General features: G+C 35.7%; 1 protein-coding gene across 1 annotated transcript in view; it reads right to left on the bottom strand.

Annotated features, from left to right (window-relative positions):
• Nucleotides 1-4,125: 4,125 nt before the first annotated feature.
• Nucleotides 4,126-18,802, bottom strand: part of tcerg1l (transcription elongation regulator 1 like) — a 182,222-nt gene continuing 167,545 nt past the window's right edge. The window contains 6 exon segments of the mRNA XM_056470142.1: nt 4,126-5,104; nt 7,058-7,176; nt 7,291-7,380; nt 8,302-8,416; nt 11,293-11,365; nt 13,790-13,935. Coding sequence (XP_056326117.1) covers nt 4,948-5,104; nt 7,058-7,176; nt 7,291-7,380; nt 8,302-8,416; nt 11,293-11,365; nt 13,790-13,935 — 700 coding nt within the window. The 3' untranslated portion in view covers nt 4,126-4,947.

Here is an 18,802-nt window from a genome sequence, read left to right as displayed (position 1 = left end):
CTTTATATTTGCCATGATGACAGTACATAATATTTGACTAGATATTTGATAAGACACTTCTATACAGCTTAAAGTTACATTTAAAGGCTTAACTAGGCTCGTTCATTCATTCATTTTCTTTTTGGCTTAGTCCCTTTATTAATCCAGGGTCGCCACAGCAGAATCAATCACCAACTTATCCTGCAAATGTTTTTTTACGAAGCTGATGCCCTTTCAGCCGCAACCCATCACTGGGAAACATCCATACACACTCATTCACACACAAACACATACACTATGGACAATTTAACCTACCCAATTCACTTATACCGCATGTCTTTGGACTTGAGGGGGAAACCAGAGCAAACCCATACGAACACGGGGAGAATATGCAAACTCCACAGACTCAGCCGAGGCTCGAACCAGCGACCTTCTTGCTGTGAGGCGAATTTGCTACCCACTGTGCCACTACGTCGAAAAAACTATCGAAAAAAAAAAATTGCTTAAAGGGGCTAATAATAATGACCTTAAAATTGTTTTTTAAAAAATTAAAAACTTTTATAAAAAGCTTTTATTCTAGCCGAAATAAAAAATAAGACTTTTTCCTGAAGAAAAAATTATTACCAGACATACTGTGAAAATTTCCTTGCTCTGTTAAACATCGTTTGAGTAATATCTAAAAAAGAAAAAAAAATCCTAAGGGGGGCTAATAATTCTGACTTACACTGTAAAAATTTTAAACTAATATAAAACTATTGCATACAAAACATGCAGAAATCATGCTATGGACATGACATTAAAATGCCTATTGGTTTAAAAGCCTCAGTCAAAAGAATATGGACGAATAATAACATTTTCTGTCATGAACGGTAGCAAAACAACTTCAAAAAGAAAATAAGATAAATTTGAAACAGATTAAATGATTGGAGAAAAGACTGCTCTTTTATTATCAGCTGTCAGTCAGCACCTGCTATATTTTATTTTTTTTTCTGCTCTTTGCGCCTTTTGTCTTGTGCCGTGTAAATACAGACGATCGGATACGAGTCACTTTTCAAAGATGATGTTAGCGAGTCATAAAAAAAAAATCACATACAGTCACAAAATTGGATTTGACCAGTAAGATCTGCAGTGTACGTAAATGCAGCCTAAATGTCACTTTAAGCTGAATACTAGTATCTTGAAAAATATCTAGAAAATATTATATTGTCATCATGGCAAAGAGAAAATAAATCAGTTATTAGAAATAAGTTACTAAAACTATTATGTTTAGAAATGTGTTGGAAAAAAATTTGTTCATTAAACAGAAATAGAAGAAAACAAATACAGGGGTGCTAATAGTTCAGACTTCAACTGTATATCTTGAAGAAATCTCAGTGCACATAATGTGTGAAAATGCAGGTTTATTTTAAGCCTTAGTATCGGTTTCATTAAATATGCAGGTTTCTTTAGTCATAATGTCTGTGGTGTTAAATTAATGAGGCTGCTGGTGATGAAATGCAGTCTTTGTTGTTGGTTATTTGAGCTTTGTGATTGCAAGCAATGCAGCTGAAAACAGGCCACATTAAAGCAAAGAGAGCCTTTGTAAGATGCCAAGCGTTTACTCGTTAACAAACCAACCAAATTTATGAATCATCACTCAAATGTAATTTAAAAAAGAAAGCATCTTCATTACATTTCAAATTAGAGATGACGCCTGAGAAATGTTAATTGTTAGTTTGTGTCTTTTGACAATGCTGAGTTACGAATGAAAGTGAAGCATTTAATGTCTCATCAAATTATAGTTTTGTCTAAAATACATCTAGGAACACAAATGAAATTAAACATTTCTTCTGGCGTCTCTACGTTAATGAGGGAACCGGATAAGAATAACTTGTTTCCTGTGGCCAGTATTGTATGTGACAACTGTGAGTTTGTATTTATTACACTCGGATTCTTCGGAAATTGGTTTTTATTTGCTTCTCCACAATATGACTTTTATTAGAATATCAACCAAAACTATTGAAAGCTCTAACTGAGGTATTACAGTTATAACAATAACGCAAATAAATAAAACAATAGGGAAAGGATGGAAATGTAAACATAACACATTTGTTACATGGTAACAAATTAAGGCTCAACAATATGATTTCTGTATTGAGTCAGAGCTTTAGGCATATTAAAATCATGTCTTGAAAACATTTGAATTCTGGTACAAATTAGAAATTGTGATTCATCTTGCTTATTAATTATCATAAATTACAAGATTTGCATTTACATAAGTATGTAACAGGATTTTGTCTTTTAAAATAGCACAATGGCCTTTCATTGGAGTTGAAACCAAACTAAGCAGCTATGAGGAGAATCACTATATTACAAACATTTATTTGAAGGACAAGTATAGAAATTGGATGAAAATACAAAAGTAGAAGACTGTGAATGTAATTTTAATGATGGATGAACTTTAATCCCATGAAGCTTTGAAAATGACACAATCAAATAAGATGATTAAGGTGAGAACTATTAGACTGTTGTTACAAATATGATGTGCTGTGCATGACATATCATATTATGTGAAGGCGCCAATCAAAAGCCACATGGTCAGCAGCACGCATTTTAAAATGTGGAAAAATTGACAAATTTTTAGCCAATTATTTTTCTTCATATAAGCCAGTACTATTAATAATAATATAAAAGATAGAGAGAGAGAGAGAGAGAGAGACTGATTGCATTTGTAATGCTTAATGGAAAGTGGGCGGATCAAAGTACTGGATGTCTTTTGCCGCACACATTGCAACTCTTCTATTGATTGAATGTTCAGTACAGCATCATGGGTAATGAAGTTTTTCTTCACAATTTTTTGCTATTAAATATGTATACATATAAAAAAATAATTATGTGACCAGATGAGTTTTAATAAAACCATATATAACTAATTAACAGTCTTATGCTGCGTTCACACCAGACGCAGAAGAAGCATCAAGCGCGAGTGATTTACACAAGTCAATGCAAAGACGCGAATATACATCCTACGGTGAGATATGTGCGAATGAGGCGGAGCGGTTTGCATGCGTAACATGCGAATTGCTCTAATTGGAAAATCTGAACTTCAGCAAACATTCGCACTGCGTTAACCAATCAGGAGCTTTCTCATGTAGAGGAGTGATTATGACGTAGCGCCTGTTGTCGGTGTCCTGGGTGAAAATCCTCCTGCCGACACCAGACAACAGTTCATTAAACTAGGCTCTGCTCAGTCGGAAGCACTGCTGAAAGCCTCCATCATCCAGGTATATTTTCTGGAGGAGTTTATGAGCTCACAGAGCTGGGTGCACCTCAGAATGGATCTAGTGGACTCAGGCATGGCTCCAAACGAATCCTCGCTGTTTTTTCAGTCTTCCTAAAGCACATACACAGCTATCCCCTCAATAACATCCATGTTAGCTATTTAACAATGATGCTAAAGTCACCGAACAGACAGAAGCCCCGCCCATGACGCTAATATGCGTCTGTTGTGAAGTGAATTGACGCATGAATGAAGCGAGTAAACTCAATGTCCGCGCGTCTATTTACGCGCATATAGCGCAATTTATCAGCGCGTACCCCATCTGGTGTGAATACAGCATCAGAGCTCACAACAGGTCTGTCTTTAGATGTTTATCAGTTTTTGTTCAAATTTCAGATGGAGAAAATGACAAGTTTAAACTGATGTTAAACTTTATTAAAAGTGTGCAGTCCTTAGAGAGAAAAAAAAACTTTTTTGTCGACACGTTTGATGTTGTACATGCCATTTTATTTATGTATATTTTTAACATAGCATCATAAACGTGAATTACAGGTAAAGTTAAAAAATTTAAAACTGATTTAGACACAGTAAAGTCCCTTTTTTACATAATTTCTAATAAGAAAATTATCCATAAATGAAGTAAATTGAGGAAAGGGGCTAATGTCATCAAAGGACCACATACTTTATTGAATGGTTGGAAAACTTTGCTATTTCCTAGATGCGTAATCTAAATGTTTTGAAAATGACAGCAAAATTTAGCATTGTATGCCAATATATTCACCGTTTCACTCCTTTAAAAATGTTTATAAACATTATAAGGCATATCTTATTTTTGTAAAACAATATTTTTTAAAGTAATATATATTTTTAGCTGTTTTATGAAACAATTGACAACTTTAGCATTGTCAAAAGATTTAAAAAAATCATATTGTTGAGCCCTGAATATGGTTTTTAGTGGGTAACACAACATGTACAATAGGATGTCAACGATAATAAAGAAAATAAAATCATTTATTTAATCATACTTACAAATGAATGATACTTCCATGAACTGAACGCAGCCAAATATCTAAACAGTCCTTTCAATTAAATTTCTTATTGACCGTAAACAGAATCCATTTGCTTCACACAGCTGTACATCAATATTTTTTTTTTTGTAAAAAGTATTTTTACGATATCATGACAAATGTAATTACAACAAACCATTGGACAACATTTGGAAAAACTCTACCGATACACAACACCACTTACTGATTCCCACAGATGCGTTGGGGAATCTGTGTCTTACTCTGACAAAGGTTTCACTTCTACAGTCACTTTGAGCACAGCGCCAGGCAAGTCAACACTTATTTACAATTATTATAAAAATCATTTTCCGCCTGTGTGCACAGGTCAATGGCTTTAGATGCTTCTATCGAGTCATACTCTGTATTCGTGTTCAGCATTGATTTAGAAACCTTGTTATTCTGAAACCGGAGATTAAGAGCTTCAATATGAAACAGATTCAGATATACAGAGTTAATTCCCAAACCACTGCCTGCCTTTAGCTGCTTGTGCGTTTGTTCAGTTTTTTTAGTCCGTCACTGAAAAGCAAACAGTGCTGCTGCCCTTGTCATTTGGCCAGACGAATGGGCAGATGCTATCAGTGTGTTCGCATTGATAAACAGTCAAAGGAAATCAGTTCACAGTAGTGTGGAGAGTTCAAACACTCATCTCATCTTCCTCAGGCGTATTCTGTTCTCCTTGTCCCGCTTCTTCAGTGTGTTGATAAACTGGCTGAAAAACAGTTCCTGGTCTTTCCTCTTCTGAACCTGTTTGAATCTAGGATCTTTCCCATACTTCTCTGAAAACTCTTTGAACGTTGATCTGCAAAATGAAGAACATGAAACATGAGATGCAATGCAAAGTCAAAGCCAGAAGATTTCAACTAACTTACTTACTGGCAGTTAATCAACTCAAGTGATCAGAATGAAAATTTTCCAAAATCACACAACCAACACTTAACTAATCAAGTTATATGAATGTTCAAACTCAGATGATAACTAACCAACAGAGTAAAACTAATCTTTTCCAAAACCAAACTAAATTAATACTATTAATACTAATTTTTCAAACCATTTTAACAAATCAAATTGTTACAAAACCAGATGATCCAGCCTGATCTCACGAGAAAACGTAAGTATTTTACGTTTTGACAGTTTAGCGGCTAATTCGTACGAATTCGTATGAGTTCAGTCGTACGAAATGGTACGATTTTAAAAAGGAGGCGTGGCACCTAACCCCGCCCCTAAACCCAACCGTCATTGGAGGATGAGCAAATCGTACTAAATTGTACGAATTAGTACGAATTCGTATGAATTAGCCACTAAAAAAAAAGTTACGAATTGCCGTGAGATTGTGTTGGATGATCATAACTAACTAACTAACTAACTAACATCAGGACTGTTTTTCTAAAAACAAAGATATGTTTTTTTCTTAAACTAATTATTAAAACTGACTGACTGACATATTCTACATGCATATGGTGCTTTTTACAATTTTGATCACAACCAGTTAACCTTTAAAACCAACCAACCTTAAAACCAAACACCAACCAACCAACCCTATAAACAATCAACCAAACAACTCCAACCCTAAAACCAACCAACCCCAACCTTAAAATCAACCAACTTACCTACCCCTAATTAACCAACCAACCAACCAACCAACTCCAACCTTAAAACAAACCAACCCCAACTCTAAAACTAACCAACAATCAACCCTAAAACCAACCAACAATCAACACCAACCAACCAACCAACTCCAACCTTAAAACAAACCAGCCAACCAACCCCGATCATAAAACCAACCAACCGACCTTAAAACCAACCAAGCCCAACTCTAAAACTAACCAACAATCAGCCCTAAAACCAACCAACAATCAACACCAACCAACCAACTCCAACCTTAAAACAAATCAACCAACCCCAATCCTAAAACCAACCAACCAACCCTAAAGTCATCCAACAATCAACACTAAAACCAACCATCCAACCAACCCTAAAACCAACCAACCAACCAACCAACCAAACCACTACAAACCCTAAAACCAGACAACCCCAACCTTAAATCTAAACAACACCAACCCTATAATCAAACAACACCAACCTTTTAACCAACCAACCCCAACCTTAAAAACAACCAACCTACAAATCCTAAAACCAACCAAACCCCACCCTTAAAATAAACTAACCAACCAACCCCAACCCTAAAGTTAACCCTAAACCAGACGTGACTAACTAATCTAAACCTAATTTAAAAAATCGGACGCGTTAAGAGATCTTGACCAGAATTATGCTGGAATTTAGCTTAATTATCTCTTCAGTCATAACAATCAATCTATATCTTACAGTAGCTTAATCTCTCAGCAGTCAATATTTAAGATAATCCCATTCAGAAAAACAAACAAACAAACAAACACACACACAAATGTTTGTTTCATTTCAAGGACAAGTGTATATGTAGTACATTGGTTCAATTCTGTTCCTGTTCTTTCACTGTAAAGGAATCTGGTAAAGAATAGTGTGAAAAAGTGAAAGCAGTCTTCAGTTTAGGCTTAAAGCCGAGAGCTAATCCCTGCGGCGTGTTTGAATTTACTTCTGTGAGGCTGAGACCTTTAGCAAGAAACAAGGTTATCATCAAACACACTAACTCAAAGAAACCAGGACTGTAAAAGCCATCAGTTATTAACACCTCCTCCGAATAAATAATCCGCTCTGGTGACATGTTTTATTAATGCATCAGCACATTTATTTCATCTCATGGACTGGATAAACTCACTTGGATGTGATTTTTGACTCCTCCAGTAGTTTTTTGTATTCTTCCTTCGCCTGCTGGAGTTTGCACTTTTTCTCTTTGTGCTCCTCGTTCATTCTTGCTTTGACAAACTGGTCATAAATCTGAGAATTTAAATGAAGGGATTTTTAGACGGGCCTAAAGCAAGATATTTAGTTTGCTAGTAGTTTTAAAATCACAAAAAGTGCATTATTGAAGTGAGACTCTTGTTTTTGTACCTGTTTGCGTTGCTCTGGATTTAGCAGCAGGTATCGTGGATCAAACACAACTTTGTGCAGTTCTTTCTCCCAGGTGGAAAATGCAGACACCTGTTCAAGACAACCAGGATAAAGGATGCTTACACTCAAACAAATGCATGTCGAACAGTCAAGATTTATTTAAAGTGTTTGCAGAAGTACTATAAGTTTGGACCAAAATAATGGTGTAACCTTCCTATTTTTGGATTGAACTGTTGTATTGATTGCTATCACCATCGTTATTTAAATTAACATACCATATACTTGAAGATCAGCTTATTTTGCAACTCCCCAGAGTTGAACAGTTAAGTTTAACCATTTTTGAATCCATTTAGCCAGGTCTGGTGAGAACACTTTAGCATAGCTTAGCATAAATCATTGAATTGGATTAGACCATTAGCATCTCACTCAAATGACCAAATATTTTTGATAATTGTCATAAATTAAAGAGCTTGATTATTCTGTTACATCATGTAGTGAGACTGATGGAACATGAAAAATTGGTATTTTCTAGGAATCAAGAAACTAATCAAGGAACTTTGCTGCTGTAGCAGGCGCAATGGTAATATGCAGCACATGACAATTAGCTTCTGTCAATATAACTAATGTGAACACGTGCTTGCACAGGGAGATTGCCTGACAACATGGAGACATTTGTGTGAGAGAACTATTTTTATGTGCTGCATAATATCATTGCATCTGCTACAGCTATGGTACAGCAGTAAAGTTCCTTGATTATTACACCAGAATGAGAGTATAGTTCTTAGCCATATCGGCCCCTTAAAATAGCAACTTTTCATTTTCCTTCAATCTTGGTACAGGATGTAAGTAAATAAGTGTGAAAATTCTTTAGTTATTTTTGAGTGAGATGCTAATGGCCTAATCTGATTCATTGATCTATGGTAAGCTAAGCTAAAAGTCCTCCCGCCAAACCCAGACATCAGATGAATGGATTTTAAATTGGTAAAAGCACAGAGTCACTGGTTTTCTCACCCCTCTTTCCAAAAGCATGTCTCTGAAATGAGCGATCCGGAGCTCCAATGGTAAAACCATTCGATGGGATGATCCATTTTTTCCATCTTCATCACAGTCAACAGAATGGTCAAGTCTTTGAATGATGACAAAAGACAAATACAACAGCTTTAATGGTTAATTATGTTAATATCTCAGAAGTAGTTGTCTAGCAGATTATAAAGAGACACAATTATAAAACAAATACAAAAAAACACAAATCAAAATGACTAAAAATGAAGTGGGAAATATAAAAGTTAAATTAAATATTATCTCTATGGTCTAAATAGGATTTACTAAAAGCTTGTCAATGGAATAATCACTGAAATTTATGACCAGGCACCCCAAAACCAGTCACAAATGTGAAATGTTTGCAATTGAGATTTATAAATAACCATGGGACAATATCTGGCCAAGATCAAAGTATTTGAAAAGCTGTAATCTGGGATAAAAATTGTAATTGTCAGGAGCACCAGTAATCTAGCCCTTATGGATCAATGGAGGATGTTTACTATAACCCAAACTATTTTGCCACTGAACTGCACTTCATTTTCCATCAGGCACCTGCCCACGCACCAGATCTGGATCACCCATGATTGCACACCCAGCTGAAATTTGTAAAGACTAATGATAATGATCTCATTCTCACACACGTTGCTGAGTCTTGTTGTTTGCTGTAACATTACAAAGCGTTTCGTTGTTTAGTTTTTGTGTTTCTTGCCTTGTTTTCTTGTTTGTTTTTTTTGCCGCCTGTACTGACCTATTTGTCAGTGACCTCGACTAAGTTTTTGGATTAACCTCGTGATACCGTTTGTTCCTGTTTTAACTATTGGATGCCTGATAACTCTTTATAAAACTGCATGTTGGATTCTTCACTTTGTTGTTTCCTGACTCCCATTGGTTATAGAAATAGGGAGAAAATAGCCTTTGTATAAACCAGTGGTCACCAAACTTGTTCCTGGAGGGCTGGTGTCCTGCAGATTTTAGCTCCAACCCTAATCAAACACACCTGAGCAAGCTAATTAAGGTCTTACTAAGTATACTTGAAACACCCAGGCAGGTGTCCTGAGGCAAGTTGGAGCTAAATCCTGCAGGGACACCGGCCCTCCAGGACCGAGATTGGTGACCCCTGGTATAAACTTAAGTGCTTAGTGATGCACATTATTGATTAAAAGATGATTTTTCGAATATTTACAGTTGCAAATGTACAACATATATTCATGGTGCATTTGTTTACCTATTTTTTTTTATTATTTTTGCCACAAAAAAAAAATCTATAACTTATAATACATGTTTGTCTATTATCAAAAATAAACCTGTGCAAATTTTGTGGTTTAGGGTCTCTTATCCTCAAATATTTTAGAAGTAAATATAAAATTAAAGGTGCAGTAGGTGATTGTGTTCAGAAACATTTTTGTTGTGCTGGTTGAAAGTCTCTTCACATTCCAATAGTAATGATTAAAGTAAATGATCTAAATGTATTTATATGTTATTTTATGTTCTGGGTGAGACACAAGACTAAAAAAAGTTCATCCAATTAAATATTGTCAGGCCAGTAATTCCTTTTTAAAATCTTGAATGGATATTGGAGTCACTTTTGCACACTGGGGGAAGGATGGCTAAAGTATTTCTTTTAGACAGGTAATGTTATGTTTTAACTCTTTTAGTCACGCAAAAGCTGATGTAGATTGTGTTGTTACCAATGGGTTATGTGCACAGAAGTGTTGTTCACCAGCTGAAATCTTCCGGCGAATGCTTGATGTGACTATTTTCAGTTTCATAAGGTCCTTTTACAGCATCAATAATGTTTAACAACAAAACATTAGTAAATCACCTAGCCTGCTTTACTGAGGTGAAGTTGGTTTTATATTCACATGGATTCATTTTTGAACAATAGCGACCTGTGACACGCTCCCTACATTGTTTAAATTTTTCTAACTGACGAATGACATGATCTAGTGGGTCTCTGTCATATTTAATGTAGGCGTTCGTGATTTCGTGATTGTATTTTAAAGATACTATGCCAACCGGTTAGCATTTAGGCAGATCACCTACTGCACCTTTAAATACATTTGTTCAGTGATTCTGAAATGCTTTTTTAATAATACATTAAGTTTCAGCGCACTTTGTTTTTCATGATCTTATTTATTTTTCCTCAGCATTTTTCAAACCTATGCTTTTAATGATTTTTTTTTTGGGGTGGGGGGGGGGGGGGGGGTGGTGGAGAGGAGATTTAAAATAAAATTCATTTCAGCCAACCAATCCCTGCAGGCACAGGACGTCAATATGATGTCATATTGACGCTGTATCCCAACGTCGTAGGGACGTTGGATTTTGTTTGGAAATGAAAATCGGGTTGACGTCACTGACGTCACAGAACCCAATGTCAGGCTGACGTCACTAACCGAAAATCAACCTAAAATCAACCAAATATCAATGTCTAATCACGTTACACCTTGTTGTTGCGTGGACGTTACCACTATGACATCTATCAGATGTTGGATTTTGGTCACTTTCCAGCGCAACGTAAAATAAACCAAATATCAACGTAATTTGACATGTCAAAATAACATTGTCATTAGATGTTGGCTAGATATTAAACCTGACATCATGACCTAAATCTAACCTAATTTTAATGTCTTATGATGATGTGTGCCTGTTAGGATATCAACAATAGGTTGTTCATTATAAATAAAATCCCCCATAATTCTTGAAAGGTTAAGTGTAGGCTTGTTTTCATCACCACGCATACATTTGTTCGCACTTCAATGAAATCATCTCCCAGTCTAGAGACAGACTGAGAAATACGCATCAAGCTGTGAGTGCAGATGTTTCCCACCATAATCCAAAGACGTCCTGTTGAGCTGTGATTTATTAAGGTGAGTGACGTACAACACATCGAACTCAATCCTCATCAATTAAAGCAGACTCAGAATAGATGTGCTGTATTTTACATGACTCAATCGCACGTACTTGTAGCGCTTGGACTTTGAATTATGTTCTTCGTCGTCCTCCTCATCACCAGAGGAAGAATTGGAGCTGTCGTCTGTTGATGAAACAAATATAAAATTAAGATCCTTTAAATAGTAAAACAGAGCAACAATGAGAACTAATTTGCTCAAATGGACGTATTTAAATAGTAGGTGCTGAATAAATTAAGGTCATCAATAGATAATCTCAATGAAATGGAAATGAAGCTAAATCAATAAAGATGAAAAGCCCTCTGGGAAATCAAGCCAACCGTATAATAACTTCCAGACAAGATCCAGACTAATTCAATATTTGCAGAGTCACTTCATTGGATTACTCTTTTAGTTAATCCACGAGAACACCAGTTTTGTAGTTGACGGGTGTATTTAACTTTAGCTTGAGCATCATTATCACATTGCGAGGATTAAACTTTCAGCCAAGTTCATCTGTTTACGCAGACTGTGCTCCTGTGTTTTGTATCATAAAGTCATGAGTAACACTTGACTGTTTCAGCAACTTAATCTGAGTTTTACCTTCAGGCTACAGTTGGACTTGCCAACATGATCTCATTAGTATTTCAGGGCATTACGATTCAAAAAGTTTGAGGCGGTTGTCCTTAAAGAAATTAATCCTTTTATTTAGCAAGGACATACTTTAAACATACTTTACTTTTTTATATATAAATTATACATTTCTTTTATATACAAACTAATATAATCATTTTTTTTAATACTGTGATGTATAAATATTTCAGAAAAAAGCAACAATTGTCTGGAGAAAATATGCTAAAAATGTAGCTTTGTTATACATGTATACATATACACACTCACCGGCCACTTTATTAGATACACCTGTCCAACTGCTCTTTAACACACATTTCTAATCAGCCAATCACATGGCAGCAACTCAATGCATTTAGTCATGTAGACATCATCAAGATGATCTGCTGCAGTTAAAACTGAGCATCAGAATGGGGGGGGGGGGGGGGGGGGGGGATGGGTGATTTAAGTGACTTTGAAGGTGGCATGGTTGTTGGTGCCAGACGTGCTGGTCTGAGTATTTCAGAAACTGCTGATCTACTGGGATTTTCACGCAGAACCATCTCTATGGTTTACAGAGAATGGTCCAAAAAAGAAAATATTCAGTTAGTGGCAGCCCTGTGGGCTCAGATGCCTTGTTGATGTCACAGGGGAATGGCCAGAGTGGTTCGAGCTAATAGAAAGGAAATAGTAACTTAGGGTGCTTTTACATCTGTGGTTCGGTTCAGTTGGTCCGAACCAAGAGCACTAAATGATACACAAGCATTTTTCTGCTGTTTTAGGTCCTTTTCACACCACAATGATTGCTTTGGTCTGAACCAGTTGAAAAGAACCAAAATGCAGTAATGTGTCATATACATTAAATAAAGAATGAAGCGTGGCTGCAGTTGGAAAACAATGTTTCACTGCATTGCAAATGGCGAAGGCGGATCGCAAGTCACTTTAGGAGAGGCGTGAATTCAGTTTGCTAAACTGCGACATGGTCATCTTCCGAAAATATTACCAATGATCCATCAGATCCCCCACCCCCCTCTCTCTTAATTTAAAAATGTTGGTAAAGTGCTGTTAACAAATATTTTTCCTCCACATCTCATAATGCACAGCGCATCGGACTAATGCAGCTGGATTAGTCCAAAAAGGCGCAGTACTTTTTGCGGTTGGGTCTGTTCTCGTTCGGATTATGTTTTCCCCACAAATGAACTGCTGTAGGGTTCATTTGAATATGTACCGAGACCATCTCTTCAAGGAGGTCTTGGTACGCTTTCTTGGCCCGCTTTTGGTGCGCTTTCGAGTGCGAATTCCTACATTCACACCTGCCAAAATGAACCGCACGAAGAGGGAAAACAAACTCTAGTGTGATTCAATCGAACTAAATAAGGCAGGTGGGAAAACACCATTAAATAACCACTCATTACAACTGAGGTCTGCAGAAGAGCATCTCTGAACCCACAACATGTCCAACCTTGAGGCAGATGGGCTACAGCAGCAGAAAACAACACCGGGTGCCACTTCTGTCAGCTAAGATTTTCTTTTTATATAAATTATAAAAAATTATTATAATCAATTATTTTTTAATACTGTTAGCACTGTTTAACATTTATAATAATATATAATAGAAATATTTCTGAAAAAGCAACAATTGCTGAAAATATGCTGAAAATGTAGCTTTGTTTTCCAAAAAAAAAAAAAAAAAAGACTAAATTAGAAATGACATTAAAATATATTTAAAACATGTATCACTTGCAACAGTTTGTCTGTGAATTTTCTAAAAATGATTCACATGAAATTCAGTTACATAAAGAGTGCAAACGATTTAACTTTGTTTGTGCTGTCTGGATTTCATTTCTAAATACATTTGCCATTAAGTAGGTCAGAAAACACACGGCCTGCATACCAATCTGTGCTTTATTCATCCTAAATTCAATCTAAAAGTGTTATGTTTTGCCTGAATGGAGTCTCACCATCTTTCTTGCGTTTATGCGGCGGGTCCTCAATGATTCGATTGAGGTCTCCGCGGTCTTTCAGATCCACTGGTTTCTCCCATACTGACAAATGCATTGTGGGATTAAAGAAAAACACCCTGTCGTCACCCGTCCACACCACACACCTAGAAAAAAAGAAGAATATGATGCTTTTTAGACTCATTCACATGAACACAATCCAACAGCGTTTTTTTTTTTGTACAACCCCAAATCAGAGAAACTTGGAGAATGAAAAAAAAATAAATAAATAAAAGTAGTTAAACTTTGACTCGTATTTCGTTGCAGCCAATATGAACATGAAATATTTCATGTTTCATTGTCTGGTCAACTTCATTTCATTTGTAAATATACACTACATCCTTTTACTGTTATTCAGACCTGCAACACATTTCAATAGAAGTTGGGACAGGAGTTTAGGGCTAACAAAAGTCAGGGTCTGTCATAGTATAGGGGTTGTAATTTGCACTTCTGTGATGCACACATTACAAAATCCTGGCTGCAGAGGAAGAGGATACAAGCACTAGACTGGCTTGTCTGCAATCCTGACCTTGATCCAATAGAGAATGTGTGGCGCATGTCGAAGTGCAAAATGTGACAACGAAGACCCCGTACTGTTGCCCACCTTAAGACTTGTTTGCAGGAAGAATGGGCCTAAATTACACCTGAAACACTTCATCACTTGGTGTCTTCAATCTCTAAACGTCTTTTAAGTGTTGGGAAAATGATTGGAAACATTGCAAAAATTACATAGTAGTAAGCTTTGCTGTTCCAACTTTTTTTTTTAAATGTGTTGCAAAAACCAACATTTGAAATTGGAAACAATAACAATAAAAATCATGAGGAACACATTAAATGTTTTTTTTGGTGTTTTCTGCAATGAAATACAAGTCAAAATAAATGTTAAAATCCCTACTCCCTTTTTTTTGCATTGTCAAAACTGTCCCACCTTTTTCTGATTCAGGGTTGTAGTATTCTCACAAACTGACTAAGAAATCATCCTTGTAGTGTGACCTAGTGAGGGGATTCTGGGTCGCGCATGACAGCTGGGAGTCAGTAATAGCAGATGGGCTGAATTTGGTCATTTGATTCAATCCCAGTGTATTTTTTTCCACCTCACATTCCTAGAGATTTTAAAACGGATAAATCTACAAGATATCCAGCTTCGAGCATCTACAAGCCTATTATACATTTTTAGTTTTCTGCCATAAATCCAGAAGTGACCAATTTCTCCAACGTTCCGCACTAGATATTCATACCTTCCGGTGATAATTTTAGACCCATTGAAGGCATGTCGGATAAAGTATTCATGGATTCTGCACTAGTCTGTGAGGTAATTTGATACAACCTCATGCCAACCATGACAAACCAATCTTGACATTTCATTTTGCTACCCCATCGCATCAGGGAGATCGGCAGTGCCTTCCTGTACCGTAAAACTGACCCAATGATATTAAAAAAATCTTTGAAACGGAGCATTCGCTCTGCTCGTATGCAGTTATTCATATCGCAAACATATTGCAGCGCTAGTCACATGCTACATTTGTCTGTTCTATAGTACCACAGGGATTCTTGAATTTATAAATCATATCTATTCAACCTTCATATAAAACAATAGCTACAAAATTTAATTTAGAGCCAGGAGCATTTTATTCCTCCAATATCGTTGTGTGTGTTTTTTTCCTGCTAAAATACTTTTTCTTAAGCGTAATATACTATTTCTAGGTCAATTTTACTAAAAAAAAAAAAAAATAAATAAATATTTAACTTCTCTGTGACATGACGGTATATTCTGAAATAAAGTACAAATGAAACAAATATGGGTCCTATTTTAAATTAAGTGGCGTTAACTACAGTGTACGTACATCAAAATATAAATGCAATATACTTAATGTGTTCATAATGTATTGCAGAAGACTTCTGGTGCTCTTGAGCTGAGATTCGGGTTCGGCTAGGAACAGGTTTGTTGGTATGTATAGGTTTAATGGTGGGTTAAGGTCTAAGGGATGGTCAACAGTGTAATTATGAATGTAATTACAAATGTAATTACATGCAGGTGTTTAATCAATCATAAGTACAGTGTAGTAACATGCATTTACACCAAATACTGTATATTGTAAGAAATTATTAATTTCATTGTAAGTGCTTATTAGTTAAGGTCACTTAATATAAAGTGGGACCCAAATAGGTCTCAAATGAAACATCAGTTAAGCATGATCTTCATTTGTATAATATCGCTATCTAAAATTCAGTTTTATTGATGACATTTTGAGTATTTTGTGAACCAATCGTTAATAGCAAACTAAACACATAATGCAATCTACACTCTGACAAAAGTCTTGTCGTCGATCCCAGTTGTGAGAACAACAAATAATAACTTGACTTTTAGTTGATCATTTGGAAAAATGGCAGAAGGTAGATGGATTCCGATGAATGAGGCAAATTCTCCAGCAGGATAGCGCTCCTTATACTTCAGCCTCCACATTAAATTTCCTAAAGCAAACAAGGTCAAGGTGATCCAGGATTGGCCAGCCCAGTCACCAGACATGAACATTATTGAGCATGTCTGGGGTAAGATGAAGGGGGTATTGAAGATGAATCCAAAGAATCTTGATGAACTCTGGAAGTCCTGCAAGAACGCTTTGCGTTCTTTGCCATCTTTGCCATTCCAGATGACTTTATTAATAAGTGATTTGAGTCATTGCAGAGATGTATGGATGCAGTCCTCCAAGTTCATGGGAGTCATACACAATATTCATTCTTTTTCCACTGCAGCATGACTTTATATTATATACTGGACATTATTTCTGTTCAGTGACAAGACTTTTGTCTAAGTCAGATCTTACTGTCCTAATTAAATAATTAAAAATCAAGGCATGATCATGTTTCATTTTGGTAAAATAAGCGTAATCTAGAGGCCTTTGCCTTTCATATAAGCCACTTCTGATACCAAATAATCAACTACAAGTCATGCTATTATTTGTTGTTCTTAACTTAAATAAGGGATGACTTTTGTCATGTAGTGTATGCAGAATGATTTACAAACAACTTGTATGAACCAGTTCCAAATAGCGAATCAAAACAGAGTAAACTAGTGTGATCCATATATTTGAATAATAATTTTTTAATACTGATGTTTTTTTTGTATTTCGCCATGGACTGTGTATACTCTGTAGATTATTGTGTAAAGAAAATGAGCATTTACAACTGTACCTTGCACAAATGAGTAATAAATCAAAAGTTATTTGATCTTGTGTAAGCCTGTCACAGTAATCAATATATCAATTTATCACGGAAGACATAGATATAACATGACATTAAGAAATTTTGATGATGCAATATATTTAGTAATTTAGTAATGTGTGCATATACAGGGCTGCACAATATTGGAAAAATATGACATGACATTGGGATATTTAGTTTTTCGGTGATGTTATATATTTCAATACTGAATATAATTTCACCTGATTAAGTAAATAGCTTTATTTGGAAAGAATTCATACATTTTATATTACATTAGGATGATTTTTAGAGGACATCTACAATAAAATAACCCAATTACAAGTATTGAAAAACAAACAAACAAAAGAGCAAAAAAAAAAAAAAGTTTTCTGGGAGTCTAGTAGGATTCAGGTCACAAATTAAATGTAAAATACCTTTTTTTTCTATTTAGAAAATTTCATTGCTGATCCAGCGATGCGACTTGCAAATGTACACATTGGGATATCATTGCTTAAATGATATATTTTGCAGCCCTAGTAGGGGAAGTCAGCAAGCTCAGAGAACTCTTATAGAAACAATGCTCACTGAATTTTTCACATTTTTTTGCTGAAAGCTACTGGTGGTTTAAAATGAGCTCCGTTTCAAAATATTTCATAAAAGTGACAATACAAAGTGGCACACGTTCATTTTACAGGAATATTTACATTCTATATCCAAGTGTCAATGTTTATATTAGGACATTTAAATAACATTTAAGAATGAGAAGTTTTGGTATATATGTCCTAATTTGCATGATTATTCTGTTGTGCATTTATGAAGTGTGCCTCACACAGGTGAGTGGGCTTGACAAACCACCTGTAGAAACGCTTCTCTCTCTCAAAAAAAAACAAACAAAAAAAAACGTTGCTATTCTTTGAGCACTAACAGTTCTTTTGTATAACTAGCAAGGGCTGAAAGACATAAAATTGCATTTGCGATTTAGCAAAAGCTGCGATCATTCTGCACATCATGCGAGGAAAGTACGGTGATGTGATCAGTGGTAAATTTCCTTCAAAGGCCAGAGAGCGCTCTCCCGCACGAGTCGCACAGTAAAAAAACAAATATGCCCCGAAGAAAACCATAGGATAAAAGATAGAACTGCTTTAATTTCACAGTTTTGAGCAAAAACATCATTATATGTAGTATTTGCACATGCTTTCAGGTTTAACATGATCAACTTTTACTTTAAAGGGCCATAGTCCACCGAAAAGCTATGCAAACAACTGTCAAATAATCATTTGCAATTTGACTATAGCATGTTGATATCTAGGGGTGTCAAAGTTAATTGTTTCTTTAATGCACTACCATGCAGACGTGGACAATTTGAAATGGGTTCATTAATAGATCATCACTGGTTATTGCGTACTGATGGCATTTATCTTATTTGCATTACTTTGCGGTCTAATACTATTCGAATGAGGCGAAGGCGAGTAATTAAAACGCTCCAACTACTTAAGCAGACAACAGTGCACTATTCACTGCATGTGAGTTTGCTGCACAGTCTTTGCACAACAGCAATTATGTATTGCGACAGGCCTAATCTTGTGAGTCAGAAACAAATTAAAGCAGAAAACCTGCAATGATTATTTAAAAAAAAATCTTTTAAAGCTTAAATCTGTATAGTCTAAATATAAATAAATATATACTGTATATATCTATAATGGGTAGAACAATAGTCACACTGCAAGAAGGTCGCTGGTTCGAGTCCCGGCTGGGTCAGTTGGGGTTTCTGTT

This window comes from Danio aesculapii, chromosome 12, assembly GCF_903798145.1.
Source record: "Danio aesculapii chromosome 12, fDanAes4.1, whole genome shotgun sequence".
Lineage (NCBI taxonomy): Eukaryota > Metazoa > Chordata > Actinopteri > Cypriniformes > Danionidae > Danio > Danio aesculapii.
Note: the sequence above shows the minus strand (reverse complement) of the source record. Positions and strands in the feature narration are given on the sequence as shown.